The 22,273-nt window shown below is 40.6% G+C and overlaps 1 protein-coding gene across 1 annotated transcript in view; it reads right to left on the minus strand.

The window, feature by feature from the left end:
- Nucleotides 1–22,273, minus strand: part of ACO1 (aconitase 1) — a 60,845-nt gene that overhangs the window by 27,234 nt on the left and 11,338 nt on the right. Inside the window, exons 2-7 of the mRNA XM_059072779.2 lie at nt 12,962–13,080; nt 11,742–11,910; nt 10,338–10,475; nt 1,702–1,771; nt 1,388–1,571; nt 715–854 (exon numbers count right to left, since the gene is read on the minus strand). Of these exons, the coding sequence (XP_058928762.1) occupies nt 715–854; nt 1,388–1,571; nt 1,702–1,771; nt 10,338–10,475; nt 11,742–11,910; nt 12,962–13,058 (798 nt within the window). The 5' untranslated portion in view covers nt 13,059–13,080. The remainder of the gene's footprint in view (nt 1–714; nt 855–1,387; nt 1,572–1,701; nt 1,772–10,337; nt 10,476–11,741; nt 11,911–12,961; nt 13,081–22,273) is intronic.

Here is a 22,273-nt window from a genome sequence, read left to right on the forward strand (position 1 = left end):
ATTACTTTTCTAATAGTCTTTCAAAATGAAACTGCCTTCTTTTTGCAAAGCAAGCAAATCACCAAAAAAGATTATTTCTGACAAGGGCAAATGAAAAACAAAACAAAACAAAACTAATATTTTCCAGCTTGGAGAAACATCTGTTACAATAATGTAACTTATAATACAGAGAATGGAATTTTAAATAGTCAAAAATTATTCATAGAATTTGTTATTTTCATATAAAGAAGAACCATGTGGAAAAAATGCAGACGTATAAACATATGCATGGAAATGATTTCTTATAACCTCAAGATAGTGATTATCTCTAGAAATGAAGAGGGTGGCTTTAGCCATAAATATTACATTTCACTTCTTAAAAAATATACATACAGAGAGAGCTCTGAAGCAAATACAGCAAAATGTTACCATCTGTTAAGTCTACATGGTGGGCATATAAATGTCGTTTTAACTTCTGTGTATTTAAACTATTTCACAGTTTCAAAAAAAAATTTTTAAAGAAAAAGATCCATGAAGCAACAGAAGAGTAAAATGAACATAATGATCTGAAACCTAACTGCAGAGTTCTCTCCTTATGTCATCTCTTTTAAAGTCATAAACATAACTGTTTCCTAGCATTTCTAGAGCACATGGAAACCAAGAGAGACTCCATCATGGACTTTCTTCCTATTTGTCACTTCGACTCAGACCACAGAAGAGGCAGCACATCGTTACCTTGGTGATGGTTAGCACGATGTCAGTGGATGTTACCAGGGGGTGGGGATTTCCCATCAGCCTGTAGCCAATCACCTGGGGAAGCACCATGCTGATTGGCTGGCCCAGCATGACAGCTTCTGCTTCAATACCTCCCACACCTGTGTGGAAAGGCATGACAGAGTAATGCTTTCCTTAGTCCTCACGATATCCCTCAGGCATAGTTCAGTGTCATTAACAAGTAGTCAACCCACTTATAGTGTTTTACTAGTATAGAGCTATATTTCCATAAAGAACAGTTATCTTTTCTCTATTTCCCTCTATAGAATTTTTAACAAGTGTTTCTCAAAGTGTGGTCCCCCAAACACCTGTGTCAAAATCCCCTTGATTCCACACTAAAAAGGAGAGTGGGCTTCAGGAGTCACTGTTTTTAACAAACACCCCAGCTGATTTTCAGTTATTCTAATTCCAGCTGCTTATTCCAATTCATTCTTCCAATCATTATTCTGAGTGCCTAAAAGGCATGAGACACTTTTCTGGGTACTGGAAATTACTGGAAAACAGACAAAAAAAAAACCACTCTGATATTTGTGGTCACTCAAATTCATGCTGCTGGGATGTAAGGGTATCAAAGTAAATCAAGGTATTTGCATAGAACAGCATAAGTGGAATAGGAACCCGGAAGAACACTCACCCCAGCCGAGAACGCCCAAACCATCAATCATGGTAGTGTGCGAATCCGTGCCCACAAGACTGTCTGGGTAATAATATCCATCCTGATCAAATACCACTCTTGCCAAATACTCCAGATTCACCTGGTGGATGATTCCTGAGCCAGGAGGAATAATCCGCATGTTGCGAAAGGCCTGAGAGCCCCACTAGGATTGAAAAATGGGGAGAACACTATGGATGCCAGACACACCTTTATGCAGCTCACCTCCTTGGCACCTCTTCCGCATACCCCACACACATAAAGAATCAATCAATGGAGCGAAACTCTGCCCATACCTTTAAAAATTCAAATCGTTCTCTATTCCTTTCAAATTCCAAGTCTTGATTCTTCTGTAAACTGTCTGCCCTGTCAAAGAGAAAAACTAAATGTATAAATTTTAAGGCGTAAAATGTTACTGGTCAAATTTATAGGTGATAATAAAGAAAATGGCAGTTTCATCTGTAGGCTTGCTGGGTGGTATTATGCATTCGTTAACATGGGAAAGAGGTAATTAAAGAAAGTAAAAAGAATAATTATTTTTTGGTTCAGGTGATTTTTATAATGGTGGGTAGAAAACATTAAGTGAATTTAAGTTAAAACTATTCTAATCATAAAGTCTGACTCTTAGGAACAGACTCAAGACATTTATGATGACAACAGCAGCTTAGATATTTAAAGAAGCTTTCATTTTGTACTTCTTTCTTACCTATGACCTTGTTACACCTCTCTGAGCTAAGCCATATCTGGGCTGGCATTTTCATCTGTTTTATGTTGGGAGGTAGGGAACCAGTGATGCCAGGAGGCACAGGAATTTATAGAATCACAGTCTCCTATCTTTCAAAAGGAGGTTTATGAGGAGGATGGTGCCACTCAAGAATATCTGTAAAGCCCAGATTATATACCGAGGTTTGCTCAAAGTCATTCAGTTCATCAGGGCTGACATGGACAATTCAGGGCATCAGGAAGCTTTTCCAGAATTTTTATAATCAAACTACATTGTTTTGAGTCCAGGGTAGAGTAAGTCATAGTGACAACTTGGCATGGTCAGCACACAGGAAGCGCTTACAAACTGTCATGGGTTGAGTGAACACAGGAATGGATAGTGAAATTAATAGCTAAGACCCAAGTCAGACTTCACTAATTGATAGGTAACGCTTATTGACATTACTAGGAACTAGGCAGTAAAGTGCTTTACATTGATTTTCTAATTTAGTCTTCAAAATAGCCCTTTGAGCTAGGAGCAACTAATATCCACATTTTTCAAAAGAGGAAACTGACACAGAGAGGGTAAGAAACTTGTTCAGGACCTCACAGCTAGTAAATGATGGAATTGGTATTGAAACCCAGGCAGTCTGATTCAAGAATGATGCTCTAAATCCCTATGCTGCCTCCCTGAAGTAGTAGTTGCAGAAACTGCAGCAGCAATGGTGGTAGTGGTAATAGCAACAACTACCATAATAATAATAACAGGAGGAGCCAAAGTGCAAGACTGCACGATGCGTCATAGGCTCTAAGTGCTTTACACACATGAACTCACTCATTCAATCATCATAACAACCCCTCACGTAGGTACTACCATTACCCCAATGTATGGAAGAGGAAGCTGAGGCACAGAAAAATTAGTTAACTTCTCCAAGGTCAGATGCTTGTAAATTACAGAGTGGTCACCTGAACACAGGTCTGACGGGTCCTGGAGCCTCTACCTTAACCACTATACCCACTTTCTTCTGTCAGTTACTAATGATCTACAGAGGCTACCTGGTGCCACATGCTGGGCATACAAAGGTGCAGAAGGGGCATGTGTGCTGCCCAGCTGGAGCTCAGAGCCTAGCGAGAGACACAGAGCAGCAGCCAGGCAACCATGAGAGTGTGATTATCAATGTCATGATACGGGAAGTACAGAAAGGGCCATGAACTCAGACCAGAGAGCCAGGGATGCCTTCCAGAAGGCAATGACATCGATGTAGTCTGGAGGGCGAGGGGGAGTCTGCCAGATGAACATGGGTAGGCAGGCACTCCTTGAGAAGAAAAAGACTGGAGGCATTTATTATTTACTCTACAAATATACATTCAGTTACCATGCAGATTTTTTTCTTTTTCTCTTGATGTGAATATTCTTCCAGATAAGTGTCAGTTGCTTTGATGGAATCAATTTCTGAGAGTATCTTACAGCAGGGGTTGGTCCACAAACTATGGTTCATGAGTCAAATCTGGCCCAATATTGTATATGTTGGGCTGTCAAGCAACGAATAATTTTTATATTTTTAAAAGTTGGGAAAAAAATAAACAGACAGTATGTGGCCAGCAAAACCTAAAGTATTTACTATTGGCCCTTTACAGTAAAAGTTTGCTGATCTCTGACATGAAGAATGAATGTCTGTGAACGTGTGTACGTGTTAGAGAAAAGTAAAAGAAATGGAGGAGAGATCCTAGTGTAGTGGAACAAGGCAGTCGTTCTGATCCCTGTCCTGACCCCTGATCAGCAGCCCCTGTGGACCCTCTGGATCAGATGCAGCTATTCTTGAAGGTGCTTGTCTCCACTTTCGCACTAGTACACTAAGGGCTCCATCCCTCCAGTCCCCACCTGTCTCTTCAGGTCAAGATCCACAGTCCCAATGTATCCTGGGCACCTGCATCAGGAACACCTCGGGCACCACAAACACAGCAGGTCAAACCCTAATGTGTAACCTTCTTTCCTACATTTCTTCCTCATCCCTGGCTGTCCATCTCTCATCTAATGACCTCCTCTTCTCCCACTTAGTACCTACAGCTATCAGAGTATTTATTCAGAGACAGCTTCCTCTCTAGTTTCTCTGTCAGTCTAGTCAACCAATCTTTTGTACTGTCACCAGAATCAGTTTTCCAAAATACAGATCACAACCCATCTTGAATCTGTCAGTGGATCCCATTTTCTAAATAAAGTACAAATGCCTTGCCTTAAAAAACAAGGTCCTTCAGTCTGACCTCAGACTTCCTTTATGAGCCCTCTCCCATACTCCAGTCCAAACTTTCAATTTCAGCTGCACTGTGGCCCTCATACTCTCTCAAACCCCACTTTCCTCATGCATTTGCATTGCTCTGTTCTCTCTGTGTAGAACGCCTTTCCAGCTCTTCGCTCTTTGGTAAACATGCCTGGGGACCCAGATTACATGACGCTCCTGGAAGAGCCCCCCCTGGCTTTCCAAGTTAGTGATTTGGTTCCTACACTTACTAACTGCATTCAAGCTATGCATTCTCTAATCTCTCTACTTTTCTAGACTAACCTGCTTCTTGAATAAATACTGGCACACAGTAGGTCTGCTAAATGGATTTAATTTTACAAAAAAAAAGGGAAGGCATCTTGGAACATTATTCTTAATCATGTATGGCCCTGCCCCATCTCTTCTGCTGAGCTCTGAGCACATGTGGACTCCCAGTCATTATGCCTTGTCCTCTTGTCTCCAGAAGGATTTCAGAGTTTCTCACAACAGAAGCAAGGTTAGAAGAGGACCATTTACCCTAGAGAATGCTGGGACCATCAGTTCGATATACATGACATAGTCACAGGACAAGGAGAAGCCAGAAATGCTTAGGCTGCTTTAAGATATGTTAAATTCTAGGTTAAAAAAAAGTTAAAATTAAAAATAAAATAAAATAAAATTTAAAAAACAACCCTATTTACTCACTAAAGGAAAAAAATCTTTCATGCTAACCTTGGCTTTTTAACTTAGTTCTGATTATTCGAATGAATAAACAGACTTAGAATCCAGATTTTTCCACCACTCAGAACTTTCCTAGATTTACCCAATCTGGTGAGCTTTCAATAAGATCTCTGAATGTGAATGGCCTCACACACTAAAGAGGAAATTTCTCCTTATTTACATAAGTTAAAATCAGATTTGGATGTAGTTCAAAGTTTCTGAGTATTACATTTAATGGTACTCCAGAAATTCACAGACAATATTTATAGAGAAGATAGTTTTGACACTCATGAAATCTGGTCAGAAATTGCTATGATATTCTTGTTGGGATTTTTAAAAAGGTTATTTCTGAGATAACTTTGTAAAACACTACAATAATGCATTAGTTAGATCCTCGATTCCTAAAGATGGTGTGAAGCCAATTACTATTCACAGCAGGGAAAGAGCTTAGAAATACTTAACTGAGAAAATTCACCATCCCACCACTCCTTACTTCATTCTGGAAATAGCTGGAAATAAGCCCACAGCACACAATTTCACAAAAGCTGAGACATCCCACTTAATTCCTTACAAAAATGAGGAAAGAGACTGGGAGGTCAAATTGCAAAACCAAACTCAAGAAATAAAAACAAAACACTAGCAATGAAAATACTTCTTGGACTTCCCTGGTGGTGCAGTGGTTAAGAATCCACCTGCCCATGCAGGGTTTGAGCCCTGGTCTGGGAAGATCCCACATGCCATGGAGCAACTAAGCCCATGTGCCACAACTACTGAGCTTGCGCTCTAGAGCCCGCGAGCCACAACTACTGAGCCCACGTGCCACAACTACCGAAGTGTACACGCCTAGAGCCTGTGCTCTGCAACAAGAGAAGCCACCGCAATGAGAAGCCTTTACACCGCAACGAGGAGTAGCCCCTGCTTGCCGCAACTAGAGAAAGCTGTGCACAACAACGAAGACCCAATACAGCCAAAAATAAATAAATAAATAAATTTATTAAAAAAAGAAAACACTTCTCATAGAAGTGTTTTCTCTTTAATTAAAAAAAAGTGTTTGCTAGATTTGGATATCATTTTGGATAAAAGTTCACCCCTAGACTTTGCTATTTTCATCATAATGTTTTTAGTATTACAGTGTAAACGAAAAAGGTCCATAAAAAATTGAAACCAGAGTTGATGGATGTCAAGGTTTAAGGAGGAAACCAAGTCACAATGAACTTGGTGCTGACTCAGATTCTTTACCTGCTTCATCGTCAGGAGCTCTTTTGAGTTTTGAGTCAAATAACTTTAGACATTAAAACAATTACAATTCTGTCTCCACCAGTATTTTCACCTTCCAGGCCAGGGAAATGAAGGTTAAATCCATCAACACCAATGAATCTTCAAGAAAAAGTTGCCCATGATTTTGTGAGGCTACTTTTAATAATTTCTGAAGTGGGACTTTAGCAAACATACTTACTCTCCAACAGGATAATAGTTTGTGTATTTTTAACTCTTCCCTTTGAAATCAAAACATTAAATTGAGCTCATGTGATTTAAGGAAAAAAATAAAAAAGACATGTTGCCCAAGGATGGGTTTAGAATCCAAAGAAAAGGAAAGAGCTAGCAAGTATCCAGTCTGTTTGTTCCAAGAACCATCAATTCAGGGGACAAAGCAGTTTTCTCTCTATTCCTTAATTTCTCTGGTTTGGATATTGGCAATACTAATTTGAGAATGACCAGTTTCTACATTTCTCTTGAGGCTGTATGGAACCCACTTAAATCCCCAAGGAAGCAAATAAACGTTTTTGCTTTTTTTTTCCTTTGAGTGGTTGGTTTCATATTCTTATGACTTTCTATTATAAAAACAATAGCTTTTTTTTGTTTTGTTTCTTTGTTGGACACCTAGAATGCTTTTAAGTTTTCACTATTATAAATAATACTTTAATAAGCACTATTTAGTCATTAAGCTTTTGCTGAATTTCAGATATCTATAAAGTGTATGTTTAGAAGTGGAAATTCCAGGACAAAGGATATGGCACATTGCTTTCATCATTTCTAATTTGTAGTGCTATCAGCAGTGTATAAAAGTGTCTCCCTTGGGCTTCCCTGGTGGCGCAGTGGTTGAGAGTCCGCCTGCCGATGCAGGAGACACGGGTTTGTGCCCTGGTCCGGGAAGATCCCACATGCCGCGGAGCAACTAAGCCCGTGAGCCATGGCCGCGGAGCCTGTGCTCCGCAACGGGAGAGGCCACAACAGTGAGAGGCCCGCATACCGCAAAAAAAAAAAAAAAAAAAAAAAAAAAAAAAAAAAAAAAAAAAAAAAAAAATCTATAAATAAAAGTGTCTCCCTCATGACACATTTATAATTAATAACATTTATTTTCTAAACTATGTTGATAAGAGAAAATGGTATTTCAAGGATTTAATTTACCTTTTTATTACTTGTAAAGTTGAAAAGTCTTTATATACTGTTTACCATTTGTATTTCCTTTTATTGTGAAATGTCCACTTTCCTTTGCCCATTTATTTGCTGGGTTTTACTATGTTTTAATAGATTATACATATTCTTTATATATTAGTGATATTAACTCTTTATTGAAAATATTTTTCAAGTTATCTCCTGGTAACTTTTTTTTTTTTTTTTTTTTTGTGGTACGCGGGCCTCTCACTGTTGTGGCCTCTCCCGTTGCGGAGCACAGGCTCCAGACGCGCAGGCTCAGCGGCCATGGCTCACGGGCCCAGCCGCTCCGCGGCATGTGGGATCTTCCCGGACTGGGGCACGAACCCGCGTTCCCTGCATCGGCAGGCAGACTCTCAACCACTGCGCGACCAGGGAAGCCCTCTCCTGGTAACTTTGAAGTCATTAAATCTATAGATTTTTTTTTTCCTTTGTTTCATTCATTGCTTCTAAATTTAGAAAGGTCTTTCTCATCAAGACATTTGACACTATATAATTAAATTTTCTTCAAAATCTTTGAAGATTTAATTTTTGAAATATTAATGCTTTAAATCATATGAACTATTCTCTCTACCAAATAATTAATTTTCCCAGTATTGTATGCAGAACAGTTATTTCTTTCTAACTAAAGTTCTATCTTTTTAAAAAAAATTAATTAATTTATTTATTTTTGGCTGCACTGTGTCTTCGTTGCTGCACACGGGCTTTCTCTAGTTGCAGTGAGCGGGGGCTACTCTTTGTTGCACTTCACAGGCTTCTCATTGCAGTGGCTTCTCTTGTTGCAGAACACGGGCTCTAGGCGCGTGGGCTTCAGTAGTTGTGGCACATGGGCTCAGTAGTTGTGGCTTGTGGGCTCTAAGAGCACAGGCTCAGTAGTTGTGCCACATGGGCTTAGTTGCTCTGCAGCGTGTGGGATTTTCCCAGACTAGGACTTGAACCCGTGTCCCCTGAAGTGGCAGGCGGATTCTTAACCACTGCGCCACCAGGGAAGCCCTAAAGTTCTATCTAAAGTTGGAAATAATTTTATTTGGTTATACTTCTAGGTTAAGATATCAGCCTTCTAGTAGTACCTGGTTGCCCTCCTTGTATCCAAATCCTCGTTGTGTAATCTTGCAGTTACTGGAGTATACTCCTTCACCCCTGACTTTGGGCTAAATTGTGCAACTTGCTTTGATTACTGTGATTGTGAATAGAAGTGATCCTATGTCAGTCCTCATCTAGGCCTGAAGAGATGCTGCAGGTTCCCACTTGGCTTCTTAAGCCTCTGTGATCACCACATAGCTGCTTTCTCCTTTAGCCTGGGCCCCCAAAGAAGCACACATAGAATGGAGCTGTCCCAGCTGCCCTACCGATGTGCAGTGCAGTGTAAGCAGTCAACCCAGCCAAGGCTGGGTGAGGCACAGCTGTCCAACTGCACTCAGCTGAGATCAGCTGAGCTCCCACCCAACTTGTAGATGTGTGAGAAATAAATTCTTATTGTCTTCTGCTACTGAGATTTTATTGGTAGGATTGGTAGGTTGTTGGTAGGATTTTAGCAGGAAGAGAGAAGTGGATATCCTGAACAATAGAAGGAAAAAAGGAAAAGAAAGGGATAGACTTTATGGACACCCACGTGGAGAGGCAGAGATGGCCAGATATGAAATAGTTACTTAGAATCAAAAAGGAATAAGATTCCAGTGGTTGGAAAAAAAAAAAAAAAAAAGCCAAACTCTTTTAAAGGCAAACACATACTTGTATTGACAAGCTCTCATGGCAGAATTTGTATGTTTTTCACCCAGACTTCAAGCTTAAACACAGGCTGTTCCCACCCAAGAAGTAAATAGAAAAAAAAAAAAAAAAAAAGACTTAATCGCCCCTGCCCCCACCCTGAAAAAAAAGAAACTTCAGGGGAAAATATTTATTAAGTTTGAGCTTTCCTGAATATACTTTTTAAAGATTTTTCTTTTTTTTTTAAAATTTTTTAATTTTTTAATAGATCTTTATTGGAGTATAATTGCTTCACAATACTGTGTTAGTTTCTGTGGTACAACAAAGCGAATCAGCCATATGCATACACATGTCCCCATATCCCCTCCCTCTTGAGCCTCCCTCCCATCCTCCCTATCCCACCCCTCTAGGTCATTGCAAAGCACTGAGCTGATCTCCCTGTGCTATGCTGCTGCTTCCCACCAGCCAACTATTTCACATTCGGTAGTATATATATGTGGATGCTACTCTCACTTCACCCCAGCTTCACCCTCCCATCCCATGTCCTCAAGTCCATTTTCTATGTCTACCTCTTTATTCTGCCCTGCAACTAGGTTCATCAGTACCTTTTTTTTTTTTTTTTAGATTCCATATATGCGTTAGCATACAGTATTTGTTTTTCTTTTTCTGACTTACTTCACTCTGTATGACAGACTCTAGGTGCATCCAACTCATTACAAATAACTCAACTTTGTCTCTTTTTAAGGCTGAGTAATATTCCATTGTATATATGTGCCACATCTTCTTTATCCATTCATCTGTCAATGGGCATTTAGGTTGGTTCCATGTCCTGGCTATTGTAAATTGTGCTGCAGTGAACATTGTGGTACATGACTCTTTTTGAATTATGGTTTTCTCAGGGTATATGCCCAGTAGTGGGATTGCTGGGTCATATGATAGTTCTATTTTTAGTTTTTTAAGGAAACTCTATACTGTTTTCCATAGTGGTTGTATCAATTTACATTCCCACCTACAGTGCAGGAGGGTTCCCTTTTACACACACAAAAAAGACTTATACTCTGAGATTTTGCACAAAGCAGAAAACCCAAGTATTCATCCTAGTCTCTCACCTTCTGTTGAAATCAACCTGGATGGAATGATCAATGACAAGATCAGCGGGACAGATGGGGTTTATTTTCTCTGGATTTCCTCCTAACTTTTTCACAGCATCACGCATGGCAGCAAAGTCAACCAGAGCTGGCACACCCCTAAGAAAAGGGAGATTAAGCAGAAAACAAATCTGTTAAACAAGTGCCATGGGATTTTTCAGCTTTTGCCTCTGCTGATAATATTGGCAATGGGGCTGTCTCATCAGTGGTGCTAACAATGGATGTGTTAGAAAAGTGAAAGTGTCTAAACACATTCCCTTCAGCAGAAATCATATCAGTAATAAGTGCCACGACTGAGTGGTATCTCTATATGCAATTTTATCCCTGCATTGAAGTTCACAGCCAATATGGTCTAAACAGAGAAACTGTGGGAAAGCTGGCAATTAAAAACTCTGGAACTTTTTCTGCCATCACTGTTCCCTGTTCATATGGTGGGCTGACAAAGACCTGGACAAGATATACAGATCACGGCCATCAACTTCAGACCAAATTTTTTTTTTTTTTTTTTTTGTGGTACGCGGGCCTCTCACTGTTGTGGCCTCTCCCATTGCGGAGCGCAGGCTCCGGACGCGCAGGCTCAGCGGCCATGGCTCACGGGCCCAGCCGCTCTGCGGCATGTGGGATCTTCCCGGACCGGGGCACGAACCCGTGTCCCCTGCATCGGCAGGCGGATTCTCAACCACTGCGCCACCAGGGAAGCCCCAAGACCAAATTTAAAGGAATGGATACAATTCAGAAAAGTAGGCTGTGAATCAAATTTATACTAAGTGAATGCTTCCTTTTTATTAGAGAATAAAATCTGGGTGAACTTCCTCTAAAAAAATGAAATTTGCTCTCCAGAAGGAATAAAATAACATCATTTCAAAATGAAACGGTAATGTCTCAAAATGAAGCCGTGATGGGGAGCAATTCCTGGGAATAAAAGGATGTGAGCAGAGGCTTAACACCAACACATCAGGCCTTGTGAACTACATATCTCCCCTTAGGCGATACATATCAATGTTCCAAGGACAGCTGTTTGAAACCTGGCTCCTTGGGTGACAGGACATAGGGGCGAAAAGATTCCGACAGCTCCACTCCATGCTGTTTCTTTCAACTTTTGCTAGTACACTTAGGACTAGGATCTTGAAGACCAAGGACAAAGACCTTTGCCACTGGGAAAGGTGGAGTGAGTATGCATCCTGATTTGCCTGAGATTATCTCTTCCCATCTGGGATGACTGCCCCCTTTTGCTTTCAACCGTCTCTGAATGTTGAGTGAAAAATTATACAGTCACTGTGTTTTTTATTTTTGCTTTTAAGAAGCTTTCTTTAAAGGCTGACAAGGGATGCAGAGAAAAAGAGAGTGAAGTGACATGAGGCTCACGTGAAGTCCTGCAGGATGACGCGGGCAGGCTTAAATGGCACTTCTATGTTCTTATGCTGCATGACATTCCAATTTAGGATATTTTCAACATCATTTTTCTTCACCAAAAATTGATCACAGTTCCGAATGGCTGCCTCCAGGAGAACTCTGATAGAAAATGGTAGTCGTCCTAGGAGTAAAGGAGAAAGTATAACAAAACCAAACCCAGAGACATCTTATTATAAGAGCTCTCTAAAGCCAAACTCCATACAAACTTGATACAAGGCATCACACTATTCTTCCAGCAGGGAAAGAGTAAATTTAAACTGATCTCAACAGTTAAAAATATAAGACTATTGAATGGATTTAGGAGACATTCAGTACTAGAAAATACCAACAGCCTAGGCAAAAAGAAAATATTACAGTTAAATCTTTCATTATAAATGGTTGCCTAGCCTTGGAATCCAGTAACAGAATTTCCCTTAAGTCATCATGAAAGACATCAGTCTAGATAACTTACTGTATTACTGTTAGCAAGTAACACACACATACACACAGTAGTATTTCTTATGAAACCTAGTGTTTAAGAAATGAGAAAATAACAACTTTACAATTATTATAATAAGACTAAAGAATAGTCGGATACATCTTTCAAAGGAAATAAACCCCTAAACGCCATGTAGTATGGTCATTGGTAACTGTGTTTTCTAGAATAAAACAATGGTAATTCATAAGAAAAGTTATTTTGTTTATAAAAGAAATGGTCCATCCAGATACATAAGAATTATTTACCAGTATTATCCAGAAAAGGCAAGAGTACAAAGGTAGAGAAGCACAGGAGTTGGAATAAAAAAAGGCTTGTGATTTCATCCTCTTCTGCTACCTACCTAGTTGTTATTTAGTCATATCATGTACTCTCTCTGGGCCTCAGCTTCCTCAGGACTTCTTATGTTTTTAAACATAACATGATAGGGTTGTTATTCAGATTAAACAATATATACGTACACTCTCTATACTAAATGTTATGTAACTGTTACATATATATAATCATCATTATCTACTTGAAAACGAGCAATGTAAGAAAGGTGTGTATTTGTGTGGTTAACCCAAGACCATTCAGCCATCTCTGCTACTCCCTCTTCCAACTCTCCTAAAGCCTAATTTATTAAGTAGCTTACTTACTATGCAAATGATATTCCAATTACTATCAGAGCACTTACATCATAGAGCCATGTACCTACCATATCTTGAATCCTCCAATTTATTCAAATTGAAGAATTTCTTTCCTGGTTGTGCAGGATCCAAAGGCTCAGCGAGGTGTGCAAATGGGTTGCTCATGATTCCTGATGGCCACGTGTCCCTGAAAAGGACAGAGAACATTTAATTTCCACTCTCAAGGCTGGACCTTATTTATTCAATGAGTGTTTGCCCTCTTTAACAATTATGATACACATTCATTTCAAGAAATCACTTATTATCTTCTCAGAGTAGGGGAAAGGTGGGACATAAATGAATGAAAACATGATATCCTTAGCAAAGAAAGTGGGCTCTGTGAAGCTATTTGTGAAAGCTAGGATTCACCTCTCAAGAGTGCATACAATTCCAAACTTCTTTTGCCTTATCTGTATACAACTTTCCAAAATTCTTGCACTGATAAGTCATGAGGAAGAAGGGAAATGAAGGATGTGTTGCATGGTAAATCTCGAATATATGAACAGACCTCTGAAATGGACTCATGTTTTGCTTGATAGGAGGTTAAGAGGTCCGGAGCAGGTGGCATTGTGCAATCGTATAAAACTCGAACTCTGGAAGAGCAGACTTGAAAGCAGCTGTTTTCTGTTGTAACTGTCTCTGCAGCGTTTTAAATAAACCTGTTAGTTGGAAGTCTTCCCAACTCACTTTTGAGTTGGTACCAAGAGTGAGTTCACATCAGGTAATCTTTAAGGTACACTGTGGTGGCATAAAGGCCCAAACTCCCCAGATATGTTTGGAGAGGACCCTCTACCCCAGCTCTGGGCAGAATTTCTCCTTATCTTTTTATAAATTATAAGTGGTGAACAAGAAAGGACACTGTTCCTGGCCTCCACCACACAGATAAACAGCGATTTCAAATAACTTTACTATATAACTTAGAGCAAAACACTCCGGGGTGTAAGTCGGAAGACTTGCTTTCTAGTCCTACCTCGTGGGCAAAAATCCTTTAATTGATCCATTCTCCAACAGTCTTAATTTTAAGATAATAATAGTAACATTCTCCTATCTAATCCAAGGTTTCTATGAATAAATATTCATAAAACCTATTTTGGGGATGACTGATAGGGAATGATCAACATATTACTATAAAATGAAAACAAAGTACAATATCTTACTCAACTTATGATTGGGTAACACCCTGATAAGCCCGTTGTAAACTGAAAATATCGTAATTTGAAATGCATTTAATATACTAAGCTACTGAACATCACAGCTTAGCCTCGCCTACCTCAAATATTCTCAGAACACTTAACGTTAGCTTCCATTTGGGCAAGATCATCTAACAGAGCCTATTTTATAACGAAGTGCTGAATATCTCATGTAATTTATTGAATACTGTACTGAAAATGAAAAACAGGGTAGTTGTCTGGGTACAGAATGGTTGTAAGGGTATCGGTTGTTCATCCTCCTGATCGTGTGGCTGACTGGGACTCATCACAAGAGAGTATTGTACCGCGTATCACCAGCCCGGGAAAAGAGCAAAATTCAAAATTCAAAGTGTGTTTCTACTGAATGCCTATTGCTTTTGCACCAAAGTGGTCAAAAAATTGTAAGTCAAACCATTGTAAGTCGAGGACCGTTTGTACAGAAAACTGGGGGGATAAAAAGTGACAAGTGGGCCTTGTCTCCATAGACAGGCCCATGTCTTCGTGGAGACACAAAAGTGACTGGTTCCTTTAAGAGGGACAGAGGCCTCGAAGTCAGGATTGGGAGAAAGGCTCAGCTTCATTATATATCCTTTGGTATTATTTGCATTTTTAACTGTACAAATATAACTGTTTGAAAACTAGTTAAAAACGTAAAAGAGATAGATGATGAGCACACCCAGTGTGTCTAAAGTCCAGTGCCAGGCAGTTCTGGGGAGAGGCAGCTGAGTGAGAAGCAAGCCCTGCCTTCCTGGAGTTACAAGTGCAGAGACAATGGGATGAGCTGGTACCGGCAACAGGCGGGAGAGAATGAGAAGAGTGCCTTTTTACTAGGAATCGCCTCTTTCCCCTAGTCCCACGTGGTTTTTGCAGGAGCTGCCGCCATTTGGTGGGGCAGAGGGAAGGCCAACTGACTTCTCTAGGAATTCCGGAACTGAAACTAAAGAAAGCCTAGCACGGGATGCTGGGGCGTGCCCTAGATCATCTGCAGTAGAATTACCTGGGGCTCTTTCTTGTTAAAAATAGGCTCCCGAGTCCCACCGCTGAGCTACTGAATCCGAAGGGACTGGGGGAGGCGCCAGGAATTTGACAATTTCCCAGGTGTCTCTAGCACGTGTCCAGTTTGAGAATCATTGCTGGACACCGTGGAGAGCCAGGTGAGGAAGTTACACTTGATTCAGAAAGCAGGGAGGTACCATGGAAAGTATATGTTTGAGAGGGGGAGTGAATCGCAACCAAAATACCACACGGTTCAGGAAGGGGGCCTGAACAAGTGAAGCAGGCAGCGGAGGGGCCTGGCAGCCCGGGCAACGTTTGCCCGGCTAAGGGAGCGACAGCCACTTGGCTCCAGCTGCGGGCTGCATGCTGGAATATGCCAGCCCAGTGTGGACAGAGCCAAGTTTTCAAGCGAGGCTGGCAGTCTGGATTTCTACATGAACATTCTTGATTTATAAATGTCAGTAACTAGATTTTTCGAAACTACTGAGTGTGGGCCTGCAGCACAATGGCCAAACCAAACATGACTGAGGGCACTACCTGACCTGCGTTCTAACTTAGCCTGGCAGACGTTTTGGAGGAATGGGAGGTAACTACAGAGAGAAAACTCAGGCAGGGAACTCTGGAAGTGGTGGGAACCCCTCACTGAACTGGGCACGGTGGGCTGTTCATATCTTTCAAAAGCCTTAAGTCACTGAATCATCCCTAAAGGGGCTCAGTTTGCCAAAATTCTATGGTTAAACCAGTTGCCAAATTGTACCCATATTTGCCATGATGCAGTGAGGATACAGGACACAATGTGTCAGTTTGCTTCCCCGTAGCTTATAAATGCCCTGGCAGACCTTTGGAAGCCTTGCATGATTCCTGCTGTTCCTACCACCCTACAAAGCCAGCCGGTATTTCAGGATGGATATAGTGACCAGTGTGGCTCTTGTAGAAAATGTGTCATATAACGCACTCTCCATCTGCCTCCTTTTTTCCTTAGAGACTAAATAATTGTGTAGTTTCACTATATAAATGAAGGAAATTTTACTTGCAGAAGTTAGGAGAGAGAAGAGCCAATGACTAATTACTAAGTATCAGCACGTGCCAAGTGCTTCATACCATCTTCTATAACTCTGGCAACATCTCTGTAAATTCCAGCCTATCATTACTTCCATTTTACAGCTGAGAAAACTGCAGCTCAGAGAGATGGAAAAACTCGCCTCAGGGCATACATCCCTGTAAGAGGCAGAGCCAGGTTTTGAACTCTGGCTTTTTCCACCAGCCCCTTGGGGCTGCCTCTCCAGGTGTGGCAACTCCTGGTTTGAAGATGGCGCTGGCTGGAGGTCACCAACCAACCCCCAGAGCTGAAAAAAGCCAGGAGACGCCATGGGCCTGAGAAATCCTCCTACAAGAGGCAGTTTTGAATACTAGAGTTGCCTTTCCTTCTTTCTAGGGGTCACCCAGCACAATGGCCTGAGCCAGATATTGATTGTCACATGTCCCTTGCCACTCTGAGCCACAGGTCAGTGGAAAGCAACAGCAGCTGTGTTTTGGCAACCCTAAACTGGTTTTGCTTGGAAGTTGGGAAATGGACCTTCCCCCCACCCTCCCCCACCCCCTTATAAAGCCTGGAGGGTTCTGGAAATCAGAGCCACTCCACAGTTTCACTCATTCTATCACTCTTGTTTCAAATGACCTTATAGGAGTTTCCAGTGCTTTAGTAATCCCAAGAGGGTGCCAAAACAACCACATGCCAAGGAGGGTGTGAGGGGAAAGATCTTTGGTTTGGGAACAATCCAGATCCAAAGTAGAATCTAGGCATTGTGAATGTACCTAGGTCTGCCTTATCCTGGCCAGAATCCTAGCCCATCCCCAAACCCTGAGTATTATCCCCAATTATCCCAAGATCTGTGATTTTGCTTGAAACGCTACCAACTGGCCGGTAGCCGGGGAGTCCTGTCTACTTCCACAACCACAGAAAGCACAGACCCTGCTGTTGCTGTTTCAATTCCTTCCTTATCTGCATTGTTCCTGCCTTTTTTCCCCGTTTTTGTCTAATCCCCATTCAATACTAATAAAAGAGAGGAATGAGCAAACAGAGAGGATTGGCGGGGGGAGAGGGTGGAGTGTCATCCTAGGTTTTTTCTCTTTTGGAAGAGGGAAGAATTAGTATGCATGGAAATATGTTCGGGTTGCTGCCTCTTGTGTTCCACAGAATAAGGTGGTACTGCATGGAGGCAAAGGAAAAAAAAAAAAGAGAAAGAGGAAAAAAAAAAAAAAGAAGGAAAGAAGGGGAAATGATATCTTTTAAGCAGCGAGTTTACAGCTCATTAAGAACTTGCCCTTCCTGAACACTTGTGCTGAGAAGGCTAGGACTGCTGATATCTGCCTGGCCTCTGAATCAAGTGGGACCCATGGACAGTTCTCAAAGAAAAGGAATCCAAAAAGAGACACTTGCACCATCTGTGAAACCCTTCACTACATCTGTTCACATTTGGAAAGAAAAGATAATTATGTGGTAGGGAAACGGTGTCTCTCAAAGCTAACCCATCCTGAAATACCAGCTGGGTGACTTGGCATGATCCTTACAGATACATTTTGTGCATCGAAGAGTGGGGGTGGGGAAGGGAGTGCTGGACACCAGATTATTTTTTTTTTAACATCTTTATTGGAGTATAACTGTTTTATAATAGTGTGTTAGTTTCTCCTTTACAACAAAGTGAATCAGTTATACATATATATAGGTTCCCATATCTCTTCCCTCTTGCATCACCCTCCCTCCCACCCCTCTAGGTGGTCACAAAGCACAGAGGTGATCTCCCTGTGCTATGTGGCTGCTTCCCACTAGCTATCTAATTTACATTTGGTAGTGTATATATGTCCCTGCCACTCTCTCACTTTATCACAGCTTCCCCCTCCCCTATCCTCAAGTCCATGCTCTAGTAGGTCTGTGTTTTATTCCCATCCTATCACTAATCTCTTCATGACATTTTTTTTTCTTAGATTCCACATATATGTGGACACCAGATTTTTAAAGTAAATTACTAAAAATACTAAATAGTAGGCACAGGCACGTAGACCTGAGACACTTAACACATGAACTATGCTTCCAGTGAAAAAGGTTGAGGGAGTTCAGTGCTGGGGATCCTCTCCAGCCACAGACAGTGTTGCTACCAACTGACCTTTGGCCTCAGTTTAGGACACTGGCATGTGACTTGGAGAGGCACCTTCACTTGTACATGTGTGGCTTGGCATTGATCCATCACCATAGGCTAGGGACACTTTGATCTTAGATGCTAAGGAGGTAATGAGATATCAGAGAATGGTGAGCCTACCATAAAGAACCTTACCTAGGACTACATCAGGGGACCAACATTCCCCTGATGAGGAAATAGAGGCCCTAAAAAGAAGTTGACGGCCTGGGGTCATAGGATTATAAATGGTAGAACCAGGAGAAAATATAGCTGATTTTCCCTTCAGTAAAAAGCAAATTTCTGGCAGGGAAAACAAACAAACAAAAACACCTTAAAATCCTGCGTTAAGTAGAGTTGACAAAAGTACTTCTTAGGCATATCACAGTCTTCTGGCACTTTTGTGAGTTAGTTCTATAATCATTCACTGAACCTTCCGTGGTTCAAAATTCCGGAGAACTGACTGACAGCTAAACTTTGGGAAAACAACTTGTGGTTAAGTTTTTAACTGTCTACTCTTGATGACTAGTTTATTCCAATAGAGGCAGAGGAATGACAAATCAATTCTGTTGATGTGAATATCAGACGCACATACCATTCATACGCAAATGAACACAAAAAAGAAAGACACAGAGTAAAGTTAAGATATATAGATTGCCAACAGGTTTTGCAAATCAAAACCACAGTCTCACACCTGTCAGAATGGCTACCATGAAAAAGACCACAAAAAACAAATGTTGGCAAGGATGTGGAGAAAAGGGAACCCTCGTATGCTATTGGTGGGAATGTCAATTGATGCAACGACTGTGGAAAACAGTATGGAGGTTCTGAGAAAACTATAAACAGAACTACCACATGATCCAGCAATTCCACTGCTGTGTATATATCCGAAGAAAACGAAAACACTTATCTGAAGAGATACATGCATCCCGATGTTCAAAGCAGCATTCTTTACAGTAGTCAAGATATGGAAGCAACCTAAGTGTCCATCAACAGATGAATGGATAAAGAAGATGTGGTGTATATATATATATATATACAATGAAATAGTATTCAGCCATAAGAAAGAATGAAATTTTGCCATTTGTAACAACTGGACTTGGGGGGTATTATGCTTGGTGAAATAAATCAGACAGAGAAAGTTTATCACTTACCTGTGGATTCTAAAGAATAAGACAAATGAATGAGTATAACAAAACAGAAACAGCACAGAACAGACACATAGATCAATGGGACAGACTATAGAGCCCAGAAATAAACTCACATACTTATGGTCAATTAATCTACAACAAAGGAGGCAAGAATATGCAATTGAGAAAAGACAGTCTCTTCAAAAAGTGGCGCTGGGAAAACTGGACAGCTACATGTAAAAGAATGACATTAGAACATTTTCTAACACCACATACAAAAATAAACTCAAAATGGATTAAAGACCTAAATGTAAGACCAGAAACCATAAAACTCCTAGAAGAAAACATAGATGGAACACTCTTTGACATAAGTCATAGCAATATTTTTTTGGACCTGTCTCCTAAAGCAAAGGGAGCAAAAGCAAAAATAAACAAATGGGACCTAATGAATCTTAAAAGCTTTTGCACAGCAAAGGAAAACATGAACAAAACAAAATGACAACCTATAGAATGGAAGAAAATATTTGCAAATGATATGACCAATAAGGGGTTAGTTAATATCCAAAATATATAAACAGTTCATACAATTCAATACCAAAAAAACCAAACAATTTAAAAAATGAGACCTGTTATAATCTATTTGGCATCTAAAAAATAAAACAAATTAGTGAGTATAAAAAAAGACTCACAGATATAGAGTACAAACTAGTGGTTACCAGTGGGGAGAGGGAAGGGAGGAGGGCAAGACAGAGGTAGGGAACTTTGAGGTATAAACTACTATGTATAAAATAAACAAGCTACAAGGATATATTGTACAGCGCAGAGAATATAGCCAATATTTTATAACTATAAATGGAGTATAATCTTTAGAAATTGTGAATCACTGTATTGTACACCTGAAACTTATATAATGTTATAAATCAACTACACTTCAATTTAAAAAAATACTTAGAAAAAAGATCAGAAAAATACATTAAAAGAAAATTTTAAAAACAAAATTTTTATGTATTTATGTAGGCTGCGCTGGGTCTTAGTTGGGGCACCTGGGATCTCCGTTGTGGCATGTGTGATCTTTAGTTGTGGCATGCGAGCTCTTAGTTGCAGCATGCATGTGGGATCTAGTTCCCTGACCAGGGATCAAACCCGGGCCCCTTGCACTGGGAGCATGGAGTCTTAGCCACTGGACCACTAGGGAGGTCCCTAAAAGAATATTTTAAAAATAGATGCTCATTGTGGAAACACTATTAATCAGCTATAAAAAATGAGGTAATCCTACCATTTGTGACAACATGGACTTTGAAGACATTATGCTAAGTGAAATGAGTCAGAGAAAGACAAATACTGTATGATCAGATCACACTTACGTATAGAACCTAATTTTAAAAAACCACACAACTCACAAAAAAAAAAAGAAAGAAAAGAAAATGCAAGTGAACAAAAAGAAGAAAATGAAAGTCATCTGTAATACCATGGTAGTTTCATTTAACATGACATTTAAATGTACTTTGATTTTCAAAAAATGATTAGACCTCACATTGTTTTGTAAGTTGCTTTTTTTCCCACTCAGCAGTAGACCACAAACATCTTTATAGAGCCATCATGTGATATTTTATATCACTTTTAACTACACGATAAAAGTCTATCATTCAGATATATAATTTATTTAAATCTCTTATTATTAAAACACGTGGGTTGTTTCCAAGTACTGACATTCAAATAACGCTTGCAACTTTTGTATACATTTCTTGGAATAGGTCCTTAATCCACTTCCTTAAAATAAACTTGTAGCTTTCAGTTCCTAGAAGTAGGACAGCTGGGTGAAAGGATTTGATATCTCCATTGGGTTGCACATCACCAGGTTGCCAGGGAAAGGCTGTACTAATTTTATGACCCTTCTCTGAAGCAGTGAGTAAATGAAGGTGCCTAAACCAGGCAACATAATTGGTCTTTACCTTTTACCAAATTGAGAGATTAAAAAGCTAACCTTGGGCATTTCTCTAATTGCTAGTGAAGGTGAATACCTTTCCATCCCTCTGTTAGAATCTGAATTTCTTCTTTTGTAAACTCCCTGTCTGCCAGAAAGGGCAAACCGAGGGTCACTAAGATGGCCTCTGGTGACCAAATGTTCTCATCTCCGAGGGGACTTCACTGAACTATTCCTGTGGATGAGACTCAGCTCTGTAGTCCTGGAGAGGCGAGGACTGCCTGTGGCCTCTACCTGATCTCGAGACTTGCAGTCTGTAAGATTCCCCTTTACCTGAAGGGAGCCCAAAACCTAACGCACAGTTTGACCCCATGCTCAGATGCACTGTGAACCTAGTTGGTTATAGCAAAGTAAGTGACTAATTAGCTTACCTCACAGGCAAAATCCCCACTGGGGTCAGTGAGCTTTGCTACCTGTAACCCACACCATTTCCAAGCCCAGGCAGCAGTCTCGCAAATGGGTTTTGTGAGGGAGCCTGAGTACAGCATATGGATAGTACAATGCTAAACCACTGCTCTTGCTAGAGGATGGCCTGGGACTATACCCCAGCTGACAGTCGTGATGCCTGTTTGCTACAGCCAGATTTGTAGAGATGTTTGGAATAGTCGACTGATTTTAGCTAAATGCCAACGATCAGACAAAATAAGAGTCACGTCTTAGGGTCTTTTTCCAGCCTTTGCAGTATATAAATCTAAGATTTAGCTGCTTATGCTGTCGGAGTTGAATCCTCTTAGGTTGTCTTAGGATAGAGAAAGAGGCGTGCATATGAATGGGCCCTACCACCAACCACAGGATTTCCACGCATCAGTGGGAAAGAGCAGAGGAGAGGCGTAACCCTGGGCAGCAGAATTCCCAGTCAGTAATGGGA

The sequence above is a fragment of the Kogia breviceps genome, chromosome 8 (assembly GCF_026419965.1).
Source record: "Kogia breviceps isolate mKogBre1 chromosome 8, mKogBre1 haplotype 1, whole genome shotgun sequence".
In the NCBI taxonomy this organism is placed as follows: domain Eukaryota; kingdom Metazoa; phylum Chordata; class Mammalia; order Artiodactyla; family Physeteridae; genus Kogia; species Kogia breviceps.